General features: G+C 36.9%; 1 protein-coding gene across 10 annotated transcripts in view; it reads left to right on the top strand.

Annotated features, from left to right (window-relative positions):
- Positions 1-20,109, top strand: part of eya4 (EYA transcriptional coactivator and phosphatase 4) — a 475,725-nt gene that overhangs the window by 314,912 nt on the left and 140,704 nt on the right. For 3 of the 10 annotated variants that reach the window (XM_069887302.1, XM_069887300.1, XM_069887309.1), the window contains one exon: positions 15,419-15,511. The exons of 4 other annotated variants lie outside the window; for them this stretch is intronic. In XM_069887302.1, coding sequence (XP_069743403.1) covers positions 15,419-15,511 — 93 coding nt within the window. The remainder of the gene's footprint in view (positions 1-15,418; positions 15,512-20,109) is intronic. 3 more of the 10 variants (XM_069887303.1, XM_069887305.1, XM_069887306.1) reach the window with 1 other exon arrangement.

Raw genomic sequence — 20,109 nt, forward strand, 5'->3', positions numbered from 1 at the left:
TTCACTGTCCACAACTGCACATAATGGGATATCATAGGGCTACTGAGATTTGATCTGTTAAATTGTTGTTGGATTTTTTACGTTTATCTACTGGATATTTTTTTCCAGAACTAACCATGAATTTAATGCTGAGTTGCAATGTCGCTCCGTAGGAATTCATTTTTGTTTTTGCTGCTGCTTTTTGCACACCATTGACCTCCTTTGATCATAATAGTAGAGTAAATTGCATTCCAGCCCATGAAATTATAGATTATGGTAAGTGGATCTCCTGCTATTAATGAACCACAGATCGTCATGGTTGCCCAGCTTTGAGCCATTTAATCTGTTTGAATCTATCCCATTTGGTGCAATGGTAGTGACACAGCATGGCAGAAGGCATTCTTAGTGTTAAGATTAGATTTTTGTCTCTACAATGATATGCTGTGGTCACTTCTACAAATGACCTAATCAAAAGATGTAAATGAAACCTATACAGATAGACCCCGACTTATGATGTTCCGACTTACAATATTTCAAAGATACGATGGTCAGAAAGGAGGGGGAGAAATGTCAGAAATCATCCATAGATTTGATTTGACTATTTTTGACACCTCTTTCCCCTTTCAGAACCTCTCTGTCTCCAATCATTTTTGTCATTTTGTTGGATGATTCCTGAAAGAATGTCTCTAAAGTTCTTCTGAACTGGGAACATCTAGAGTAGGGGTGGCCAAACTACAGTTCACGATGGTTGGGCTCCCGGCAGAAGCAGAAACTTTGGGCTCCCAGCAGGAGCGGGGACGTCGGGCTTGCAGCAGGAGCAGAGATGTTGGGCTCCCAGCAGGAGCGGGGAAGTCAAGCTCCCGGCAGGAACAGGGACCTCGGGCTCCCGGGAGGAGCAGGGTATTAAATCCTGAGCAAATCTGCGTGAGAGAGGAAAACAAGGAATGACAATCATAAACCAGAGTTAAAATGCATTATGCTATTCTCAAGACAATTTCCATACAAATTTGTGGTTAATAGACATCAATTTATATTTGAGTGACACTACATGTCAGAATGTACTCAGGTGCTTCACAGAGCATCAGGAGCGGGGATGTCAGTATTATAACTATATAACAATTACAACACAGAAACAGGCCAGTTCAGCCCTTCTAGTCCATGCTGAATACCTTGTTCCCCACCAGTCCCATTGACCCTCACCAGGCCTATAACCCTCCATGCCTTTCTCATCCATATACCTATCCAACTTCTCCTTAAATATTAAAATTGATCTGCATCTATCACTTCAGCCGGAAGCTCATTCCACACCTGCACCACCCTCTGAGTGAAGAAATTCCCCCTCGTTTCCCCAAAACTTTTCCCCCTTCAATCTCAATCCCACTTGAATCTCCCCCCACTCTAAAGGGAGAAAGCCTGTCCATATTGACTCTCTGTTTCCCTCATAATTTTAAATATTTCTAGCAAATCACCCCTCAATCTTCTACACTCCAGGGAATAAATTCCCTACTTGCTCAATCTTTCCCTGTAACTCAAACCCTGAAACCCAGGCAATATTCTTGTAAATCCTTATTCTGTTTACATCCTTCCTATAATTCAGCATACAAAACTGCACACACTATTCCAAATTTGGCCTCACCAATGCCTTATACAACTTCAACGTGACATTGCAACTCCTATATTCAATACTATGATTTATGAAGGCCAACATACCAAATGCTTTCATCATTACCTTATATACATGTGATTCAACTTTCATGAATTATGTACCACAATTCCTAAATCCCTTTGTTCTACTGCACTCCTCAATTGCCAACATATAATATCTATAACCTTTGCTGATTAGTCCCACCAAAATGTAGCACCTCACATTTATCAATATTAAACTCCATCTGCCATCTTTCAGCCCACTCTTCTAATTGTCCTATAACCCACTGCAAACTTTGATAATCTTCTTCACTGTCCACATCACCATCAATCTTCTTATCATCTGCATACTTACTAATCTAATTTACCACCCTATCATCTAGATTATTAATATTTATGGCAAACAACAATGGACAAATTCAATTTATGATGTGAGTCCCAGAAAAGACTCCCATTGTAAATCGGGGTTTATCTGTAGATTAATTAGGATGAATTGGAGAAATTACTTCTTCCACCTGTTCTCAAACCTCAAGTTACAGACTTAGTGGAAGCTATACCTATGAGTACTTGGTAACCTCAGTCCATTGAGCCACTGTGGTGCGCTGTTAGCCATAACCGGACACACACAAGGTAAAGACTGTACAACAGGCTTTAATCCACAAAGACTTCCACAGAGCCAGGCTGGCTGTAGCTGCAGCAACTCTGTGTGAGGCTTCGGGAGGCCGGCGCAGGCTTATATCCCAGAGGGTGATTGGCACCTGACCGGTGGGGGCTTGATCCATTCAGGCTGACTGATTGACAGCCGGCCAGGTGTTGTTCTATCCCATTACACTCCTGCAGGTACAGAGGTTGCCCCCTGCAGTAGGCCGGTGGTGTACCACCACAGCCACTATTGATGATGTCCCCAATCAGAACATGTTCTGTGATGAATGCTTCATCCAAGGGTTGGGCTGAATCTTCTGCTAAGGGAGAAGAATAGATATCATGCAGAGAATGTTTCCTTCTTTGCTTATGTATGTCTTGATATTCATCAGACCTGGAGTCAGTGTTTAACACTCTTTGGCCCACTACCTTCCAACTGTTAACCACAATCTAGCCATCTCCAGAATGGGTCTCTTCCATCATGAGAAATGGCATAACTACAGATCTTGCTGAAAGAATCTGAGAATTGTTAGACTCATCCAGATAGTTTCCAGATATTCACGGAAGAACTTTGCAGTAGTCTCTGGGCCATGTCTGGGATGAGAAGAAGGGCCAATAAACATTTTTTCAAGAACCTGCTACCAGCAAATTTAGTGGCATGCAAAAACCAAGGGGTTGTACATTCAGAATGATGCCTTACACTAGGAAAGGCCTTTCTTTCATGCATGTTGCCTTTGCAGAGATATTGAATGAAACTGGTATATCAAGGGTTCATGAGAGAGAGAGAGACAATGTCTCTCAGGAGCTCTGGAGACTGCTGAAAGAAAATATGTTAAATCCTGTCTTAAATAAACACTAAATCAGGACCTGATCACTGGAATTCATGCATCTTAATTTCCAATGTTGATATATTTTGCCAAAGATGTGACATCACATAATTCAATTTCGAGGTCATTGTATTTACTCCTGATTATTCAAATTATCGGACTGCCACAATTATTCTTGAACTCATGTCCCCTGATAACACTGGACAAGAACTTTTTTCATAACATTTGCTTCCTGAAAAAAAGTGGGGATTATCATAGACAACTTCATGCTGAACACAAAGGTAATTTCAGATTTGCTGTATCATGTAGGAAGATGGAGAAACATTAAATTAATTTTTATTGAATTTAGCATGTATAAGCACATAATGATGCTAGCACATTGTGTAAGTTCAAATGACCTAGAAATATTTTGCCATTGATTTTTTTTTGTACTCAGCATCTGATGCCTCTTGTGTCAGTGTCCAACAATAGTCAGCCAGCATTGATGGATTCCAGTTGCCCTGATCCCACTTTTCCATGGTCGCAATGTCCTGGTGAAACGTTTCACCATGTTCATCACTGACTGCACCAAGATCAGCAGAGACGAAGTCCAAGTGCAAATGCAGAAAATGAATTTTAAATGACATGTTGCACTTCATTGTTTTGTATGCTTGAAGTAGACTTAAAGTATGCCAGGAAATCACAAAAATAGGTTAGATCGAAAAAATGTTAGGTGATATGAAAATTTTATGGTGATTTTTGTGATCAGCAGCCCAAAATCCATAAGATACACCCAAAAGTGTTCAGGCAGCAAAATCTTTGTTGTCCAGTGTTATTGGTGCACACTGCTGCCTTCCTATTCTGGTATCCTAACCCCCTACACTTCAGCTTGTTTCCAAACCTTTTGCGGAGCTACATCAAAATTACACTTGCAGGCGCATCAATCTCTCAGGCTATATCAATAGATAGTTCACTGCTCATGTCAACAATTTCTCAAGTGTTTTCTTTTAGCAATGCAATTTCAATGAGACTCATTCTTACTTTATTTAACATGAAAGCAAGACAATAATTGAAATTGTCACAAATTGCAGAAGTCAGCAGGTAAATACATTTTATCTGACTAATGATTACCACATTAGTATCTTCTGTTCACAAAATGTCCACATAAAGCCTTACAGCAAGATCTTTGGAATGAAAAAAGAGATGAAAATGAAAATAATCCTATAATTCAACTCTCCAAAGAAAAATGTTTTCCAGTGTTATGTTGCATGATGTACACTTCATAATAGATTTATTCCAACTTGAAGATGTTACTGTACTATGTGTCTTATAATGATTATGGAAAATATATTTTCCATTTGTACGAATTTTGAATTTTAAGCATTGTTTTCCAGACAATATTGTTTAAAATAATGACCCTGCAGGCTTGGAAATTGGGCACAGATAGTGATGAATGCAACAGAAAAGAGAGAAACTTAAAGAAAACTGAGAGAATGTCAAAAAACTTTGGATGCCCTTTGATATCTGCAAACAGCTCACTAAAATATTGAGGAAGGACTTCTAGCTGTATTGAAGCTGACAGAGACTCTCTCAGGTGTCCTATAAGGAGTTGGCTGAGGAAGTAGTCAACTGTTAAGCCGAGGAAACTGAGCTCTCCTGGCTCTACACTAAGGGAAATTTTTAAAAAAACTCCAACTAGAAACTTACCCAATCTTTGCCAATATACAATTGTTTCTTTTAAGTACAGGTTAATGAAAAATCATAAAAGCTAGGAGGCGATGAATATGCTGAAGGGACCTCATGCTCATTTTATGCTGCTGCCATTCCTGCAATCAAATTGGCACATTTCCAATGCTCTTCATGTCCAGGAAGTTGATTCGTTAAAATGCTTCTTTAATATCATGTGACTCATTATTATTTGCATCCGAATGCTTAGCATCTGATATTTGAACATTGGCAATTTAATTTGTTCAAGTCACTGATGGTCAATGAGGCAATAATTTTCCTTACAATATTTGAACAATGGTTATATGTGTTATTACAGGAGACTAATGTTACAGACTGTGTGATTAGCATTCTATTGACAACTTCACGGATTAACTAGAAGACAGGAAAAGAAACAATTACTAAAAAAATGTTTCATTGCCATTTGAAAAATCATGGCTGATACTAATCATTGATATTAAACACCATAAAGATTTTTTTTAATCTCACGGCAAATGTCCTGTCCCTACTTGTCAACACAACAGATGGGTAGGAGCCACTTGGCATGCACCTTGTCAAAGTCTTGCATGTTGCAATGAGATTACCTCTCATCATTATAAATTCTAGTGAAGACGAGCCAGTGCTATTCAGTCTCTTTTTATATTTTCAGTCTCTTATCCCAAAAAACATTCAAGTAAATCTGCTGAACACTGACTTCAAGGCAAGTACTTCCTCTAGCTGCAGAAGCCAAAACAGCACATCATCACATAGTATGCCAAAACCCTGTATAATGTAGCAAAGTTTCCTTGCTTTGAATTCCAACTTCCTTGCAAAAAGGTCAACACGCCATTCATATTCTTCATCATCAACTCTCTGCATTTCATATTTGCCAAGATCCCTCTGTGCAACACGGTTTACTGATTTCTCTCCTTTTAGAAAGCACTCTGTTCTTCCTACCAAAGCAAATACCCACATTTCCCTACATTAACCATTTCTTTCCCTCCTCCTCTGTCACCTGCAGACCCTTTCACTGTCACCTTCACTGTCACCTTCACTGTCACCTTCACTGTCACCTTCACTGTCACCTTCACTGTCACCTTCACTGTCACCTTCACTGTCACCTTCACTGTCACCTTCACTGTCACCTTCACTGTCACCTTCACTGTCACCTTCACTGACACGATCACTTCATGATCACTATCACCTTCCCCCTCACCTTCCCCCTCCCCCTCACCTTCCCCCTCCCCCTCACCTTCCCCCTCCCCCTCACCTTCCCCCTCCCCCTCCCCCTCCCTATCACCTTCCCCATCACTTTGGAGACACTTTTCACCTTCCTCAAATTTATTTTCCCCACCGAGTTATGTAAAAGTTCTGACTAGCTTTTCCAATTATTTGCTTATATATAAAGAAAACCAGATTAAATGGGTAGAAAAATAATAATGCCACTTTAATGTTGCAATGAATGATCAGTCATTAACGTTAAATACATTTGCAGCACTAGGACCAGTTTGTGATATGAATCACTGATGCCTGCCTTATACCTGCTCTTTCAAACTTTTTTTTCAGCTTTAGCTCCCTTTCTAAACTACACTTAAATGTTGGCTCTCCTTTCATAACTAACTGTTTCAGCATCTTCACCTAACTCTGTTTAAAGAAAAATCTCCTTTATTTCAATTTAATAAATCTCTGATCATTTATATTGCATCCAAGTCTTCTTAACCAAGATCTGTTCAATAACTGATCTAGATTAATGAATTTAAACTAAAGCTAACACATTTATTTTATGCTAAAGAAGACATACAGAATCAGATGGTTAATTTTGGTTTGGTGTTTGCTTCTTTTCTAAGGCAGACAATATAATTCTTCGTGACTGGATGTAGGTCAAGGATTGCATCACTGAAGTAGGACTAAATTCACCCAGTCTCAGTATCAGTCAGACAGTCAAATGTTAACTATTTTCTATTCATGGTTTAAAATAATAAAAAACTTAAAATAGCTCATTTTAAATAATTACAGATTTTTGCATGGAATGAATTCCGTAAATGTTCGTGATCTGTTACTGCACATAAATTACATGATTCCCCACAAACTTAATTTGTGATAAACCACACACTGAGAAAAGTCATGATAAGTATTTCAGACCAAAGGTCGCTTATTAAGCAGCTGTCAGTCAACCCACGATCAAAGAGTCAATAGAAATGTTTGCATTCCTTGCTGAGAAACAAGTGTTCGTCATTGAAATGTTAACTGGCTTCCTGTCAGACAGTCCCTTTAATAGACTACCCATCAAAATGTTGTTCCCCAGTCTGTGAATTGTCGTACAATATCATTTCAAAGTGAAGCTACCCAGCAAGTAATCGCAGATGTTATCAAGTTATGACTATAGCCAACAGCATTCAGAAAGAAGACCACCTAACTACAAGTTGTAAAATATTTGGGTAGATTTGGTCACCTCCGTGCAAAATTCAAAATTCTGAATTTTGTCATTTACCTGGTAATCCCATTTCAGAGATTCGTATATAATGTAATCTTCCCTATCATTCTTTTTAATTGCATCCATTAGTTGCCATCCTTAAATATGAGATTTTTTCTGCTTTTTCAATATTTTTTATTGAAATTGAAATTCCACATTAAAAAAATACAGAGCACATATTAAAAAAAACAAAAAATAATGTATTACACTTAGATCATACCATTTCATCCAAGGTACCCCACACTCTCAATCAAACAAATTATAGGAACATTTTATTATTTTATTTATGAAAAGAAAATCTAAACCCACTACCAAAAAAAACTGTTTGGCAAGGAGATGAGAAAAAAATTCCCTATCAGAATTATAGATTACCTTATTAGTCAATATCTCTGCATTAATACCAAATCAAAGATTATAAAAGTAATTCAAAAAGGGTCTCCACAGTGATTGAAAATATAAATGCCAATCAGAAATTGAGCATCTAATCTTCTCTAAATTTAAGCATGACATGACGGCACTTTGCCATTAAGTATGAGTAGGCGGAGCAGCGTCCTTCCGTTTGAAAAACGCTGCTTGCCTAGCCATAAGCTAATAGATGCATATCAGATGCCATTATAAGTCATGCCACTCTCTCCAAATATGGATATTTTTTAATTCACTTATTGGTTCAAAGATCTATTTTAGACCACAACTTATTACAAACATAGGAAAATATTTAAATATATATAAATTGAACACTTCATATAAGTATATAATTTTTTTAAATCACTCTTGCCAACTAAGCCTGACAACAAATGGATGAATTTGTGAATTTAGGGCTATTGAGTGATATGTTAGAAATTTTTGTAAACATTTATTGAACTGGACAGCTTAACCCATGAGAAAGAAAGTGATAAGCTAGGATTGTTTCCCCTATAGGAGGCTGAGCATAACCTGATAGATGTTTTCAGAATTATGAAGTCATAAAGAAGGTGAAAAGCTGTCATTTTCCCAAGGTAAGGAAGTTAAAACTAGAGGGCATGGGTTCAAGATGAGAGGGGAAAGATGTGAAGAGATCTGAGAGGAAAGTTTTTCACACAGAGGGTGGTGGGTGTATGGAATGAGCTGCCAGATAAAGCAGTAGAGGTGGTACAATTACCATGTTCCATGTTAGGAAAAGTTTAATGGGCCAAACATAGGCAAATGGGACTAGCTCAGGCAGACAACTTGCAAGGATGAATTGGGCCAAATGATATATGCTTCGGTGACTAGACCTTTGCTGGAGATAATGTTTTGATTAATGTGTTAATTAAAAGCAGGTTTTTTGAGACCATATGTTTCCTGAATGCAGCAAGCCCAGTTTTACATTGTGGGTCTCAGAAATACAGAAGCAAGGGCAGGCGTCACTTTTTCTCCCTTTATCAAAAAGGTAGAAAATGTATACAAGATGCATGAAGTGTACACATATTCTACTTCACATTTCAGATGTTTTTACAGTCTATTCTGCAAATGAAAAGCAGTTGTGTGCCATCTCTGGCCCCTGATGTCTATCAGGGTAATGGTAGAGATATAGATATGCTTGTTCCCTTATGTTACATAGCAAACTGCAGTTTAAAGAAAGGGCTTTGGATTGTTGTTAGCCCAATGGAAAATTTTACACAAATGCATGTTGGGAAAGCAAAGTATGAGTGCAGAGAGGACACTACATGTGTGAGAAAAACAGGAAAGTAATAGTGTATCAAGTAATTATTAATGTAGCAAAATTAACTGGTGGGACATGCGTCGCTGTGATTAAAAGAGTCTAATGATAAAAGAGGAAATGTGAGGTCTGATGCTATTCAGGGTGAAATTAATTAGGAATCTTAACTTGCAGCCATGAAGTGTTATTGAATTTACTGCATTGAGCCAAGGGTTTGGATTGATCTATTCTACCTGGAACAACCACCTCCAGTCTTTTGTGAACTTCCTTCACCTATACTTCCAACCTGTTGCTTTTAAACCAGAAGGCCCTTACAGGCAGCCATTTTTAAAATTTGCTAAATATATCTGATGCAATTAATATTCATCACCCTTTTTCAAAGGCCAAGATGACTGAATAATATCAGGAATTTCTGTTATTCAATTCCTTCATCTTAGAGTAATCTTATGAAAAAATACAAATTAGTGCCAGCAGATGCTTAAATTTGAGATAGGGTGCTCAATTTAGTACATTCTTGGTATCCACTCGATATGTATCCCAAGCATACACCAACTATTCTGCACCTGACAGTGGCCCTTAATGACGTCCCTCCTGCAGTGTTCCAGGATGAAGCCTTTTCAAAGTCCTATTGACTCTAGGCAATCCTATGACACAAAATACTATTCTTAGAAAAGGCAAGTAAAGTTATATCCAGTTGCAATATTTTAGTTGGAGTATTAAAAAGAACAAGCTGAACAATTTAAATTTTAAAACTCCTCTGATATTTAGAATTAATTTGGATTTATGAATAATGTGTCTCTATAAGTACTCTCTACCAATGTTCCTTTGAATTTTTATCAATCTCTTCACTTACATCATGGAGTTTCTAAGAAACAATACACCATATAGTACATATGGTTTTCTGCTAAAGAATTCCAATGGTCTTCTGCACAGAGGCATAACCTGTGCATGGGATTAGAACTGGTGTAGAAATTTATGGACCAACAAATTCATTCCAGATTAGATCTAATACCCAATTTATCTGGCTGTCATATACTTCCACTTCGATAAGAGTTTTCTGGGGCCAGATAATATGATTAGAGTCTTATAGCGATTAACTGTTTAAAATAAAACATCATAGCCAATTTACAAGGGAAAAATACATGAAAAATTAAAGGAAGTATCCATTAAAAATGTGGAAGATTATTGCCCTCTGCATTCTTACCTGTCAAAAAAGAAAAGCAATCTATGAATTGAGCCTTCAACGGATAAAATGACTCAACAAGTAATGCACTCATAATATTAATGAAAGTTAATGCTATCTATTGTACAGAGTGGTCATTGCAAATGTTTTTGGATCAGTTTTTTTCCAAATATATGTGCCATGCTATTATATATTTCAAACCATTAAGTTTTTGAAATTCCTGTTGACTGAAATAATTCACTGTCATGAAAATGTTCAAGGTTGATCAAAACTATCTTGGCAAACTTGAAACCTTTTAATTAAATCCTGAACATTTTGTCCAATGCAAATATTTACATTTGCTAAATATTTATATAACTACATGAATTCGTGCTTATATTAGTTTCATATATTTTGCATTGGGATAGAACCCAAATACAACACATAATGTCGAATTATGGACTGGTCATTTCAGGGCATTATTCTTCCCCAACTATTCAATGAAGTGCAAGTAGGGATTTAGTGGATATTTTAAATATTTGAAAACTTTGTGTATTTATTAAAATCTTTATTTTTTATTGTTACAAGCCCAGAGGACTCCAAAACCCAGCAGCAATAGAAATTCACCAAGACAAATGGTTACTTAAACAAAACTTGCTTTTAATTTTCTTTAAATATAAAAGCAGGTTCAAACTTTAACTTATTACTAGTGAACTTAACCTAACTTAATTCACTTCTCACTTCTCCAAGTTCGCCAGTATCAGGCAATTCTTATACTGTGCACAGAATTTAACATTTATTCATTTTCACCAAGTTCTGGTGCATAAAGATAAATGGTAACCATTCAGGAAGGTTCTTGTTGGTTTCAGAGAGATCATTGTGGCTCGTTGGACACGTAAACAGATTTCCTCCAATCAGTCTTGTCAAAGAAACTTGCCCCATCATGGGTTTTCAAAATGATAACCTCTTCTTCCAGGTCACCACAGAGTTCCACTTGTTTCCCTTATTTCAGGAGAAATATTCTAGCCACCCATTTCCTCTCAAAACTCACAACCCATCTTCAAAATGGGGTTTTCAATAAGCCTGCCAGCTTGCCATGTTACAGCCTCAAAAGCTACTGCAGAACTGATTTCTCTCTCCCTCGAAGAGAAATCCTGTTTTTTTTCTTTCCTCTCTTTCTGCTTGTAAAAACCAGAACCCCACCCAAGGTTCCAAATCCAAACCTTGAAAGATCTTTATCCGCACTTGAGCCTGGACTTCTCCATTCTCACCTGCTTTGGAAATTCTTTCCAAAGCAGTTTCATTGTCTCTGCAAGAATACAGAGCTTGAATGTCTGGCTTCAGCAAAACTCTTGCATTTTAAATGAGATGTGAAGTGTTACTCTTGTTTGTGGTGAACTACACTAAACCCCCCCCCCCCACAATCTATCTCCTTTAAAAGCATATTTATATATTTATATATAATATAATTTATATATAATAGTATAACCTGTAACATTATGAATAGCAATAATTAAGTTAAGAATCAAAATTCTCCTGATCTTTTGTCATCATTTGAATTGTAGCTAGAATTCAATGAAAGAAGCAGCAATAGTTTAGCCTTGTTGATGAGAAAATGCAGTGTTTCATTGATAATAGTGGTTGTTGCAGGAATCTGTCAGATGGTTCATTTCCAAATAGAACTTAACTGTGAAGAGCAGAGGGTTGTTGTGTCCTCCATTAGACAAATGAAGAACAGCTTACAAATTATTTATGCATTGATATCAAATTCCTGTTCTCAGTCCTATCTCACAAATTATCAATCTATTTATTTTAAATGAGTTAGCATGTATAGTAAATCATGAACAGAGACATTCAATAGAAGCATTCAGTTGAAATGTTCATGAAATGCGTTTAAACTTAAAGCTGAAATGAGCAACTTTCGTAATCCATGCCAGTCAAAAATGTTTAATTTTTTATTTTATATAGTTGTTGCCTTACTTGCAAAATATGTTTTCTAAAAAAACCTAAATATTTTTTTTAATTTTATAAGCTCATTATAAAGTTTTATGAATGCAATATAACTGCGCACATCAAAACCATTTTAATTGAGGCTCAGATGATGCTCAGACAATAAAACATTAAAATTTACCACATATAACTGATTTAATATTCCTTCACAGGAATATGGTGTTCATTTTGTGATGCCCAAACTCTGAACCAATAATTAAATAATATTGTATTCAATTCATTACTAAAATTTAATTTACAAATGGAATGTTTGCTTTAGCACTGAATTTACAATACTCCCAGTATCAAGTGACATTTTTCCCTTCAGTTCCAAATAATATCAGAGTTATGCCATGGAGTGGAGCAGATGGTTTGCTACAAATCGAGAACCGTGCCCATGCTTCACGCTCTGTTAAAAAAGGCCTTCCAGTTTTGTGTGAAACTGCAGAGAACTGCTTATTCATTAGATTCTCGCTAATACCAAGCAGATATTAATAACTTGTAATCGGAACCAGCAAAGTTGGACTTGTTTCTATTCCAGGTGATTGGCACTCCTCACATTAGCTCAGGTGGCGATGATGATCATCTGTCCCTGAGGGATTGACTTGAATGTAATCACACATGAACTCAATTCAATTTTACACAAGTGCAAAATTAAAAGACTTAACTTTCACCTAATACTTGTCACAGGAACCTCGGAGCATGAAATTAAGACAGGTATAAATTCAGCAATCAATCAAAATGTCATCAAATTTCAGATTTATTGTCAGAGTACATACTGTATATGACATCACATACAACCCTGAAATTCTTTTTCTGGACACGAGGCAGAATTACCACTTATTGGTAGTGCAAAAAAAACTGTACACAACGTAAACATGTAAACAAATAATGAATATAAACAAACTGACTGTGCAATACAGAGAGAATTTTAAAAATCAATAAAGTGCACAAGTAAGAGTCCTTAAATGAATGACTGAGTTTGTTGATGGTGGAGGGGTAGCAGCTGTCCCTGAAGCTGGTGGTGTGAGCCTTGTGGCACCTATACCTCTTTCGTGATGGCAGCAGGCATGTGCTGGGTGGTGTGGATCCTTAATGATTGCTACTGCTCTCCGATGGCAGCGTTCCCTGTAGATGTTCTCTATAGTGGAGAAGGTTTTACCTATGATGTCCTGGGCTGTGTCCACTACCTTTCGGAGGGCTTTACAGTCAGGGATATTAGTGTCCCCATACTGGACCAGCACACAATCCACATTGGTGTCACGTTATCAGTGTTGGATTTATTCAAAGTTGGATTTAAAAGTTCTCATCCACATCACCATATTTGCATTACTGATGAAGGGCTCTGGCCTAAAACATAGTCAATTCTTTTTTTTTCCCCACCTGATGCTGCTCAGTCTGCTGAGTTTCTCCAGCAGATTGTGTTTAGCTCCAGATCAGTTTAGTCATCACACATTTGAGTTAACTTCCTGTACATTTCACATTTTAATTCTGTGGAGGAGAAAGGAATTTTAGAAGATTAACATATGAATGCAAAACCACTTAAACTGTTTTCATGAAAGACAGCTTTAATTACCTTCAATGCTCAATAAGCCAGTATTCTGTTCTTGCACTGAGTAATAATTTTATAACACAAATATTATTTTTAGTGCTTACATGTTGGGCAACATAAAGATGATATTTGTTTTTGTCTAAAATTAGTCACATGATAAGAGTTGCCCTCTTGTATAATAAACTAGAAATAGCTTTGCATGATGATATATTTTATTTGTAGTGTTTGTCGAAATATATATCCTAATTGTAATACTTTGGGATATTTGAATTATACATGTTCTCCATTACTGATTAGAGACTTAAATGGCCTGTTGACAGAAAGTAAGCAGATAGATTCTTGCAGCAGCAAACCGGAAAATGGGATATGGATTCACAAGTCTCATCAATTAACCAAAAATAAGCTCTTCCCTCAATATATCTGGCCTTAAGGTTTTTAAAACGATTCCCAGTGCCTTGATTTTGACTACTGAAAATATATTTTAAACACATTCCAAATGAAGACAAGGAACATCGCAGAACGTCATTCAGTTGTTTTGTTCTCTTTTACTTGCTAAATATTATTGTATGCATGTGTGTGTTGCATCATCCTTTATTTCTTTTAACTTCTGTTTGCCTTGCTGTGTTTTCTTGGCGTGAGTAGGTAGCGGTGTTTGGATTTCACAAAATTTAAATGTGTGTCAACCATGCTGTACATAGAGGAATAGTCATTTAATTTCTGTTTACACTTGTGTCCATTTGAATAAAGTAAAACCCCTGGTATCTGGCACCTACCTATGGGGATCAGTAGGTGCCAGATAAGTGAATTTTCCCCGTTGCTTGAGAGTGCGTGCCGCGTGAATGGCAAACTATTGGGGAGGTGCGCCAATTATAAACTTACATATTTTTTTACCTATTTATTTTCTGAATTTTTTTGCCGGTTGCTTGATTCCATACAACAGGGGTTTTACTGTACCTAACTTAATTTGTTCAGCTGAACAGTGTTGTATGCTCAATTTAGTAGCTGGTAGTTTTCTGCAATTGACGGACCACATGGAATGTTCAAAGCAGTAAAGCAATGAAGGAGAGATAAATGATGGGCAGCAATTTATGAAAAATAAACCACTGAGTGACCTCACTTGCCCAATGTTGCAAGTAATTTATTTTTAGTGGAACTATCACTATCTGTTGTATTCTATTTATACATATATAATAATAGATACCTGGGCATATGTTACAAGGTTACAGTCTGATCAGAGGACTCATGTGATATCCAATATTGAAAGAACAGAGCTTAAATGGTTTATCAATGTCATTTAAGATTCAAGATTAGATTACAGTCTTGAAATTGCATGCTGATATCTTTTAATTTGTATAGCCTAAATTGCTTACATTTTAGTTTTAACTGAAAAAGTATGATACCTCCTTATTATTGTAAACATTTGCAAGAAGATTTTAATTTGTTTTGTGAAATTGCTGGGAATCACTTTGGATCAGATTCCCAATCACAATTATGTATAATACATAGTAGCAAACACTTTTTCTAAAAACAAGGGCTCTTGATACATGTCATAAAAACTAACGGTCATCACCCTCTGTTTGAAACAGTCCTACTCTTTAAGATTAGTTAATGTGACCATGGTATATCTGTTGTGTTGACCTGTGGTTCCATGTTCCAGTATTGGTGCACCCTAACCATAAATCATGTGGCGATAAACCAAAATTGGTGCAGCCCATCAACATGAATTTATATAACTTAGAATGACAAACTAGGGAGTTACATCATTTTTTATACTTATTCTTCTATGTAGTGTCTCTTCTTGCAGTCAAAACAGAACCAATGAACAACAGTGACACTGCCACAACAACAGGAGATGGATCACTTGACAGTTACACTGGGTCAGGTAAGGCACTGGCCACATAGTTCAACTCACAGAGCAGGCAGAATTGTTTGGATCTCTTTAACCCATCACAATCCATGATTCAAACTGGTAGATTAGCAGTTAATGCTCCATCGCACCAGTGCTAATGGTTATAAACAAGTGAAATTCACTTCTTCTGGCCAGATTACCTCTTGCGTATAAATCTATAAAGAACGTGTTTGTGGTTAAGTAGATAGTCATATGTTTTTTTTTCCATTTGAAAAAAAATGCCGGTGCATGAATGACGGCACCATTTGCTTCAGGGCAAGTACATAAGAACAAGTCAGTCACAAGGATATTGAAGAAGCTCAAAGCAATGATCTATCTTATCTTTCCAGTCAGCTGAGAACTCTAAATTCTGTTAATAATCAGTTGTAAGATTATTAGTAAGCAGAGAGCATCATAATAGGTCATTTGTTCAGACAAACAGGCTAATTTCTTACCATGATCCTCTTTTTAAATTTTTTAAATTAAACTTAATTTTTTTAATTTTAATTACAGCTCAGTAGAAGCCAATTCTGGCCATTTAAGCCCATGCTGCCCCATTACACCCAAATTAACCTATGACACCATAGGTTTTGGAGGGTGGGAGGAAACCAGAGCACCTGAAGGAAACCCATGCAAACGAAGGAGAACATACAAACTCTTACAGACAGCACCAGATTCGAACCCAGGTCACTGGTGCTGTGATAGCATCGTACTACTCACTACACTAACATGCTGCCCTGAAAATACCATGAAGGCAGCTTTATATTTCCTACATAACAGCGCAGAAGAGCTAATGCAAAATTTTTTTTTAAATGGTGTTCAGTATCAACAGATACAGGGATCCAGGGCCGCATTACATTGATATTACAGATAATAATGTCTTATTAACGTGCCATTAAATTTTCAAAAAGAAAAATAATTTGAAGAAGCATAAATTTAAAATGCATCCATATAATTTTATTAGTTTTAATCACCTGTTAAGAAATTTTACACTTTTGTAGCTCATGAGAAATAACAATACATATTAATTTTGGAGTTCATGAAAGTCATTAAAAAATAGATTATTTTCACAGAATCTTATATGATCACATTTTGTATCTGTGTTGGTTTAAATTAGCTGGAATTTCTGGAGTTTAATGATGGACGAGGACTGAAAAATTCATATAATGAATGGCATGCTTTTGTTACGATTGGCATTGAAGACAGGGCCAAGTGATTGTTTCCTGCAAGGCAGACAAAAGTGAAATACTGGAAATGCTTAGCTGCCAAATAATCAGGAACTTTTGTATAATAATTTTCAAGGAATGGGGTTTATCTGTGCAGAATTTTCTTTAAAAATAATTACATAGATAAGATAGAATTCTTGCTAATGGCTATTTGCATAATCATATGGAAAGAAAGGATTTAATTTGTGGAATGTTCATTATTATTAATAATATGTATTCTTATGAGTAAAGATTTCCACATGTTTTGTTCGACCTAGCTAAATTTCTTTGGAAATAAGGTCATTATGGTATAAAATGCTGCACTAAACCACAATCACCAGAAGGTCCTGTCTTGATCTATGCTAGATCTCATCTGGACGAGTCATCTTTGAATGAGGTTGTAGCTGCCCTTATTTATATCCAATGAACGGGGCATTGCTCTTGCACACCTCTTCTAGAAATAGATCATTGGTTATTGTATGAGGACAAGATCAAGCTTATTCATGTTGGCCTTTGTAGATACTTGGTGTCTGGGTTTACCAGGACCACTTGGATGATGTAATAGAGGTTATTTGACATGCATGCATCAGGAGAGAAGGGAGTAACAGAAAACAGGCAACAGAGAAGAAAAGTGTGGAGAAATGTAACACATTGTAGATGTTCTGTCAGAGAACCTTGTATGCTAGGTCAGAAGTTAATAGACATCATATGCAATAGTTGGGTTAAGCTGATGGAAATAATGTTACTGCATCTTATTCATCTCAGATGTGCTCATAGACATTTCATAACGTCTTAAATTTGAAAGTGATCCCATTTAACAACCATTCTCAAGCAATATGTGTGAAGCATTTTAGATTGGTAGCATAACTTTTAATGTTGTCTTTGTGGGAATTTTTGTTTCGATTAAAGAAAAGCATGACTATGTTTATCAAACTGTAAAATATCAAGAATGTGCTCATAAACGCAATCCTCTGTCAAGTGTTCTGATTTATGTTCTGCAGCTGAGCCGCTCTCTATTTTTGCCTTCCTGCACAGAGTAGCTTTCGAGTGGACTGATATGCTAGCCAAGAAATTTGACGCACACCCAAAACAGGCACAGATTTGGCTGACTGACACCTCCTGTTCACACCAGCCTGAGGACCAAAACAAGTTCGGCTATGGGCCGAATTGATAAGTTGCCAGCAGTTGTGAGTGCCAAAGAGGTGCTCCACTGAACTCGTGTCTAAAGTGGGCTGGAGATCCACTAATTCCAACATCAGCAGGTTCAGGTTAATAACTGGCACTACTACCCTCAGGAATATGTAGTGTAGAACATAGGTTTTTATGGCAGACCCAAGAGACACCCGTGTAGAAAAATAAACACAAACATTCCTTATATCTTTGTATTCAAGCAACAGACTGGCCTACTGATTTTGAGGTCAGCTTCATAGAGCAGGCACAGCAGAATCTTTGCTATTTTGTATCTGCAGCATTCTAACAATAGAGGCCAATTTATGTTTAAGATCCCAACTCTTTGTTTCCCTCATGCACCCTCAAAGACAAAACATTACATAAGTTAGCTTGGCATTTCCACCGAGTGCATGCCCATCAGATCATAGCTAAAAATCAAACTCCTATCATTAATTTTATGCCTGACACAGGCGCTTGAAAAGTTTTCCCCCAACTGTACTTAGCCAGAAATGTTACTGTAAAATATCACTAAAACATTGGCACTGAAAAATCCTTACACTTCTTTACAAAAGAAAAGTAAATAAATTTAATAACTCTGAATTTACCATAGTGTTCTCCTGTTCTTCTGTCATCGTGTAAGCCAGAATTTGGTGGCACCCAAATAAATACAGAAAATGGGTAAAAATGGTGATATGTGGAGTACCAGATGGAAAACTTACAGAGAAGTATCAGGTGCCCATTTTGTTAGAATTGCAACTGTGCCTGTTGCTTGTGTGTTATTTCAAAGCTACTTCTTACTACACCACCATGGAATTTCCATTATCCATGACATTCATTTTTGTGGCTTCTCTCACTGAGGATGCCAGGATAATGTCAATTAATCCTGAACTATGGACCATTTGCCTCTGCAGAATTGCATGCAATGGAGCTTCATTATACAGATTTAATCTCCAGAGATATCAGTCTTTCATCCAAAACCCAGTGTGCAACAATTCCCCAGTCTGTTCCAACATTTTAAGTACTATTCTGAAAATGTTTCATTGTTTTTAAGAGATGAATAACAATGAAAAAGCATTTATTCCCCATCGTAAGTAGCCCTCACAGTCCTTTTGTGTTGGCCATATAGTATATAACTGGTTTCCTATGCAAACCAGATGAGGTAAACTAACCTAACCTGAAAAAAAGTAAAAATCATTTATGGCCTTTTGAGTTGTGCAACCATGAGCTGCCTGCATAGTCACGAGGCTGCTGCCTCTTGCCACATTCAAGTCATTCAGCGATTCAGCAGAGCCTCCTTGATGTACTGCATTCAGATTGCCCAGCCAAGTAGCTGAGATGCCAATGGGAAGTGATTTCTCAGCTCAGTAATACTTGACGACAAGGTACCCACCTGCAGGGGTACTGTCCCTGGCACAAGGTTAGGAATGGGTTTCCAGTCGGTGTGGTAACCCAAAGCAGGAGGTGTCTAAGGTTTCACTGTGGAGCCACAGTGAGCAATCATGCTTCTCAGCTACCAAACTAAAGACATATTTTTAAAATCTCCGAATCTTCTCTTGCCTGCCGTTGAAGTTTTCGCTGATCCCCAGTGCAGGTCTTATGACCCAGGTCTACATATTTAAAATGTATTCCATAAGCTTCAGCAGAATGTTCTTCCCTTCAGCAAGTTTAAAATTAACTTCTACCAAATTAGGCTTAAAAAGAGAGTGTGAATCCCCCTCCACCCCTACCTTACCCAACTGACAGCTTTCTACCAAACAAGGGGAAATTAAAATCAAGCTCGATTTTCATTGTAAACCAAACAGTCAGTATGCAGGTAACTGTTAATGGAGACATCATTTATGTGTATGAAGGCTTCACGTTACCATAGTACAGAGGATAAAAAGCATAACAAAGGTATATTCTTAAATTGTATTTGTGACATGAGGGAAAGTAATAAAAATACTATTATAGCTTCGCTACCCAAAAATGCTTTTTGGAGGTGGGACATCATGGTGGGCAAGGATTCTTGTATAATCAATTGTTTATAATTGTTTAAATGCTGCGATTCTATAAATGGCTATAAATGATATAAACTGGCAATTCATTCCCATTGATTAAATTCTAAGTTGTTATGTACAGCTTTTAATGTGGGATGGTTTGAATGCACCTCATACAGGATCCTTTGCTTGGGAGAATTTCTTTTTACAATAGCAGTTATCTGTCAAAAACACATACTAT

Source organism: Narcine bancroftii, chromosome 6 (genome assembly GCF_036971445.1).
Source record: "Narcine bancroftii isolate sNarBan1 chromosome 6, sNarBan1.hap1, whole genome shotgun sequence".
Taxonomy (NCBI): domain Eukaryota; kingdom Metazoa; phylum Chordata; class Chondrichthyes; order Torpediniformes; family Narcinidae; genus Narcine; species Narcine bancroftii.